Raw genomic sequence first — 6,219 nt, forward strand, 5'->3', positions numbered from 1 at the left:
TATAATAAAGAAGATGAGTATACACATACCTGCTGCGTTTTGGTCCACCATTTCTAACGACAACCGTGACAGAATCTCCCACCAACTAAGGACCGAGCTGTGAAGGGAGTAGTACACAGTGTTGTACGAGATCTTCAGTTTCTTGGCAATTTCTCGCATGGAATAACCTTCATTTCTCAGAACAAGAATAGACTGACGAGTTTCAGAAGAAAGGTCTTTGTTCCTGGCCATTTTGAGCCTATAATCAAACCCACAAATGCTGATGCTCCAGATACTCAACTAGTCTAAAGAAGGCCAGTTTTATTGCTTCTTTAATCAGAACAACAGTTTTCAGCTGTGCTAACATAATTGCAAAAGGGTTTTCTAATGATCAATTAGCCTTTTAAAATGATAAACTTGGATTAGCTAACACAACATGCCATTGGAACACAGGAGTGATGGTTGCTGATAATGGGCCTCTGTACGCCTATGTAGATATTCCATAAAAAATCTGCCATTTCCAGCTACAATATTAATTTACAACATTAACAATGTCTATACTGTATTTCTGATCAATTTGATGTTATTTTAAAGGACAAAAAATAGCTTTTTTTTCAAAAACAAGGACATTTCTAAGTGACACCAAACCTTTGAACGGTAGTGTACGCTGTTGATTAGTTGATAAAACTGTAAAACTACGTTGTTAATTAGCTGATAAAAATGAACAAATAGTAGTAATAGTAGTATGTGAAGTTGTGTTAGTAGTAAATGGCTGTATGTGTAGTTGAATTAGTAGCATAGGGCTGTATGTGTAGTTGTATTAGTAGTATATCGGCTGTGTGTAGTTGTATTGGTAGTGTGGTGCTGTGTGTAGTTGCATTAGTAGTATAGGGCTGTGTGTAGTTGTATTGGTAGTACAGTGCTGTGTGTAGTTGTATTGGTAGTACAGTGCTGTGTGTAGTTGTATTGGTAGTACAGTGCTGTGTGTAGTTGTATTGGTAGTACAGTGCTGTGTGTAGTTGTATTGGTAGTACATTGCTGTGTGTAGTTGTATTGGTAGTACAGTGCTGTGTGTAGTTGTATTAGTAGTGTAGTTCTGTCACCTTAATAAAGATGCTGTGCTTGTCCTCTGTAACTCTATCTAGGTTACGATGAGTAAACAATCCCAATTGTTTCAGAATGTTTGATGTGTTAGTTTTGTTGTCGTCAGGTCGTCGTCAAGGCTAGAACATCGGGTCCTGTGCTCCAAGGGAATGGAGACCTCAGAACCAAAACAATGAGGTCCTTGATCCCATTGCAGTTAGATTCCTCTGTTCAGGCTTGGCATCAAAATTATTGAACATGTCTGGTGTAATATAGCTGTTTTTTATGTGCTTGTATTCAGTACTTATTAATTAACTATTATTAACTGTAATACACTCACAGAAGATCTGGGCCCTTATTCACAATGTGTCTCATAGTAGAATATCTGGGCCCTTATTCACACAGCGTCTCAGAGTAGAAGTAACAGGCCCTTATTCACACAGCATCTCAGAGTAGAAATCTGGGCCCTTATTCATAACCCAGTGTCTGTGGATTTGGATATATTGTGTGTAGCTGAGTACTCCTCTGCCGCTCCCCCTCCTTGATCGGCTTTATCTGGTTGTGTAGCCTACAAACTTAATGTTGTACACTAAACGGGTCTGTTACGTTCCCTCAGTAGTCAATTCATTGATAGGGATGTGACATCACAACAGAAAGTCTTCATTGAAAGGGATGTGACATCACAACAGTAAGTCTTCATTGAAAGGGATGTGACATCACAACAGTAAGTCTTCATTGAAAGGGATGTGACATCACAACAGTAAGTTTTCAGATGGGTTACAGGTGATGATGCTGAATAACAGATGGGTTACAGGTGATGATGCTGAATGACAGATGGGTTACAGGTATTAATGCTGAATAACAGATGGGTTACAGGTGATCATGCTGAATAACAGATGGGTTACAGGTGATCATGCTGAATGGCAGATGGTTTACAAGTGATCGTGCTGAATTACAGATGGGTTACAGGTGATAATGCTGAATAACAGATGGGTTACAGGTGATCATGCTGAATGACAGATGGTTTACAGGTGATAATGCTGATTAACAGATGGGTTACAGGTGATCATGCTGAGTAACAGATGGGTTACAGGTGATCATGCTGAATAACAGATGGGTTACAGGTGATCATGCTGAATAACAGATGTGTTACAGGTGATGATGCTGAATAACAGATGGGTTACAGGTGATCATGCTGAATGACAGATGGGTTACAGGTGATGATGCTGAATGACAGATGGGTTACAGGTGAAGGGTACACAAATATTATAGTGGGTTATGACACTGCTGCAGAATCACACATTTAAATATGATAAATGATGTTTTAATCTCTAAACAGATTATGAATTGTATTAATCTTAAATATTCCCATTACACAGTCAATTCAGGAAATGAATTTAAATTCCATTTCAATTGAAAGGATGAGAGAGAGAGAGAGAGAAAAATGGAGGGAGGGGTCTGACTGGATGGGTCCTTAAAAAGGAGAGGAGGAAGAGGTAGAACTCAACTCACAGGCAGGACAGAGAGAGAGAGACTAGAACTCAACTCACAGGCAGGACAGAGAGAGAGAGAGACTAGAACTCAACTCACAGGCAGGACAGAGAGAGAGAGAGAGAGAGAGCGAGAGAGAGACCCAGTGAAGACCTTTGAAGATCTCTGAAGAAGTGAAGCTACAACTGAAGACTTCAGAAGGTGAGATTTCAACATCTGTTCATCTAATACTGTACCTGTCTTCATCCCAACTGACCTCCTATTCCCTTTGTAGTTAGCTACATTAGACAAGGGCCCATAGGGCATATGTAGCCCTGGTCATATGTAGCTCTGGTCAAAAGTAGTGCACTACATAGGGAAAAGGGTCCTATTTGGAAACTCGTTACTAGGGACACAAATGGGTGAACGCTTTGGACCGAGTTTAAGAACTACTGTGCTAAGGAATTCAAGTCTGCTGCCAAAACTCAGGTATCATGTTTTCTACCAATTACAGTAGATTAGCCTAGTACACATGAATATGTATTCACAGCTTGGGGTTCCCCAGGACCGAGTTTGGAAAACGCTGCCTCAGCAGTTACGTAAGTTAAGTAACAAACAGGGTTTCCCTGACCTCCCAAGTACCCCCTGCCGTTCCACTGATTTGATATCTGGTTCCATGAATTTGTCTTGACGGCTTCTCTCTGTCTCTGTGTCTCTCTCTCCCTGTCTCTCCCTGTCTCTCCCTGTCTCTCCCTGTCTCTCTCTCTCTCTCTCTCTCTCTGTCTCTCTCTCTCTCTCTCAGGAGACTATCACCATGGCGATGTTGACCACTCTTCTGCTTCTCAGCGCTGTCTTTGCTCTGGGAGATGCAAGGGGTAGCAGAGGTATTCTGACCAAAGGTTTTGGTGACCTGTTCACACTCATCAGATTTTATTTGATGTTATTGTTGCAACCTTAACACCTAGTGACCTAGGTTTTGGTTTAACAGTCACTGGACCCCGAGCTCCTGGTTGGGGCCCCCGTCGTATTCGCTAAAATATAATTATTTTATAGGTCTGTTGTGGTTTCATAGTTCTGAAACTGATCTAGGTTCGTTCAGTTTGAAATTTAAAGGCAATGTTCCGTCTTCAGCAGAGACAGCATTCACGGTAAACGCTGCATGCAAACTGCTCAATCTGAAATTACCTTTAAATTTCTAGCATGGAATCTGTAACGCTGATTGAATAGATCCTCCAAGTCTTTTAAAAAGCAATCTGAAATGATGTGATTATATTATTAATCGTTATCTTTAATCTTTCTAAATGATGATCTCTTCCCTTCTACAGAGAGGCATCACAGAGTCTGCCCACCTGGCTGGCCCAGATATGCGACACACTGCTATCACTACGTCCCCGTCCAGACCACATGGCCAGAGGCAGAGGTACCTGGATGTCTGCTGTACATAATCTAGAAGCCTGGTCTGAAAAGCACTATAGTTGGACTAGTGAGGAGGCTATTTCCATCCCTGTCTGGTGGCCATACAGGGTTGTAGTTGACTCTGTAGGTTTAATCTGTGTTCAACAGGGTTGAGAAACTATATCATGATGTGCCATTCCTTCTATTTATCTTTATATTCTACCTCTGTCTCCTCGTCTCTCCCCTCTCTCTCTGTCTCTCTCCCCTCTCTCTCTCTATCCCCACCCCTCACTCACTCTCTCTTTCTCTCTCTCTCCTCGTCTCTCTCTCTCTATCTCTCTCTCTCTGGCTCTCTCTCTCTCTCCCCCTCTCTCTCTCTGTCTCCTCGTCTCTCCCCTCTCTCTCTGTCTCTCTCTCTCTTTCTTTCTCCCCTCTCTCCCTCTCTGTCTCCTCGTCTCTCCCCTCTCTCTGTCTCTCTCTCTGTCTCTCTCTCTCTCTTTTTGTCTCTCTCTCTCTCCCCCCTCTCTCGCTCTCTCTCTTTCTGTCTCTGTCTCTTTCTCTCTCTCTCTCTCTCCCCCCTCTCTCGCTCTCTCTCTCTCCCCACCCCTCACTCTCTCTCTGTTTCTCTCTCTCTCCTCGTCCTTCTCTCCTCGTCTCTCTCTCTCCACTCTCTCTCTCTCTCTCTCTCTCTCTGTGTGTCTCTGTCTCTCTCTCTCTGTCTCTCTCTCTGTCTCTCTGTCTCTCTGTCTCTCTGTCTCTCTGTCTCTCTGTGTCTCTGTGTCTCTGTGTCTCTGTGTCTCTGTGTCTCTGTGTCTCTGTGTCTCTGTGTCTCTGTCTCTCTCTCTCTTTCTCCCTTTCTCCCCTCTCTCTCTCTCCAGAGGAAATGTTTGCTCCTGGGAGGTAACCTGGCGTCAGTGCACAGCCTTCCCCAGTATCGTTTCCTTCAGTCTGTCATCAGTAATAGTACCGGTAAAGTCCAGCGCACCTGGATTGGAGCCAACGATGCCATCGAGGTCAGATGCACCGTTTGTTCAACACTCCTGAAACATATAGGATGCATTGATTCTTGATGAATAGAACCTATAAAGGCCTGGTGGTGCCTTAACCCACATATCAGTTTGTTTTCTAAGCTTGTTATGTAATATTACAAACACTGTCTAGCTTCAAGCCATGGTTAAATCATGCTTATCTCATAGATGGTCAGTCCTGGTATCCATAGCTCTGTCTAGGAGTCTGAGAGTGGTTACATTTCTCCAGGTAACTACAGTGTGTATATATAGTGTTTACTGTCTGCTGGTGATGCATCGTCCTGTGTGCTCTGTAGGAGGGTCTTTGGCTGTGGAGCGACGGGTCCAGGTTTAACTACCAGAACTGGGCCCCGGGTCAACCCTCTAACTCCGACCATTTTGTTGTGAAAGACAACACGAACTGCCGGGAGCATTGCATGGAGATGAATTATGGAGGTACAATGCTGTCGCCAGACTCGTCTCCCGCTCATTATACATCAATCATTTGGATAGTAGTAAAATACACCTTAAAGGGAATTTATTCCTTTTATAGCTACATATTTATAAAACAAAAATAATACCTACCTTTCTGTTTCTCTTTCCCAGCTTCCCGCGGTCAGAATGATGCCCCCTGCTGGTACAAACGTCCATTCCTGTGTTCCAGAAAGCGCTGATGTCCACATTTTGGGAGAGACAACATTGGAGAAGCTCTCAGATTGTTTTAAATAAAGGCACCGTCTGCAATGTTACCTTTTGTTCAGTGGTCATTTATACAAAACACCAGCTGGAGCCAACTATGAAACTCTGTAGTGTGAAGTACCACATAACATCTTTGGTAAATTAAATGTTAATAACCTCTCTAGGGGAGTTGGGACAAAATCGTCCCACACTTTTCAACAGCCAGTGAAAAATCAGAGCACCAAATTTAAAACCACAAAATGTCATAATTCAAAGTTCTCAAACATAGGACTATTTTACACCATTTTATAGATACACTTCTCCTGAATCGAACCCCGTTGTCCGATTCCAAGCAAGCATATATGTCACATAAACCCAAACCACAGCTAAATGCAGCACTAACCTTTGACGATCTTCATCAGATGACACTCCTAGGACATTATGTTATACAATACATGCATGTTTTGTTCAATCAAGTTCATATTTATATCAAAAAACAGCTTTTCACATTAGCATGTGATGTTCAGAACTAGCATACCCACCGAAAACTTCCTGTGAATTTACTAAATTACTCATGATAAACGTTGACAAAATACATAACAATTAT

General features: G+C 42.4%; 1 protein-coding gene across 1 annotated transcript; it reads left to right on the forward strand.

Annotated features, from left to right (window-relative positions):
• Positions 1-2,630: 2,630 nt before the first annotated feature.
• Positions 2,631-5,683, forward strand: LOC106596064 (galactose-specific lectin nattectin). Its single transcript, XM_045713767.2, has 6 exons — positions 2,631-2,754; positions 3,335-3,416; positions 3,858-3,952; positions 4,806-4,940; positions 5,252-5,390; positions 5,541-5,683. Exons 2-6 carry the CDS (start codon positions 3,347-3,349, stop codon positions 5,606-5,608), a joined length of 507 nt encoding a protein of 168 aa, XP_045569723.1. The 5' UTR covers positions 2,631-2,754; positions 3,335-3,346; the 3' UTR covers positions 5,609-5,683.
• The last annotated feature ends 536 nt before the right edge of the window (positions 5,684-6,219 follow it).

Source organism: Salmo salar, chromosome 18, assembly GCF_965601325.2.
Source record: "Salmo salar chromosome 18, fSalSal1, whole genome shotgun sequence".
Taxonomy (NCBI): domain Eukaryota; kingdom Metazoa; phylum Chordata; class Actinopteri; order Salmoniformes; family Salmonidae; genus Salmo; species Salmo salar.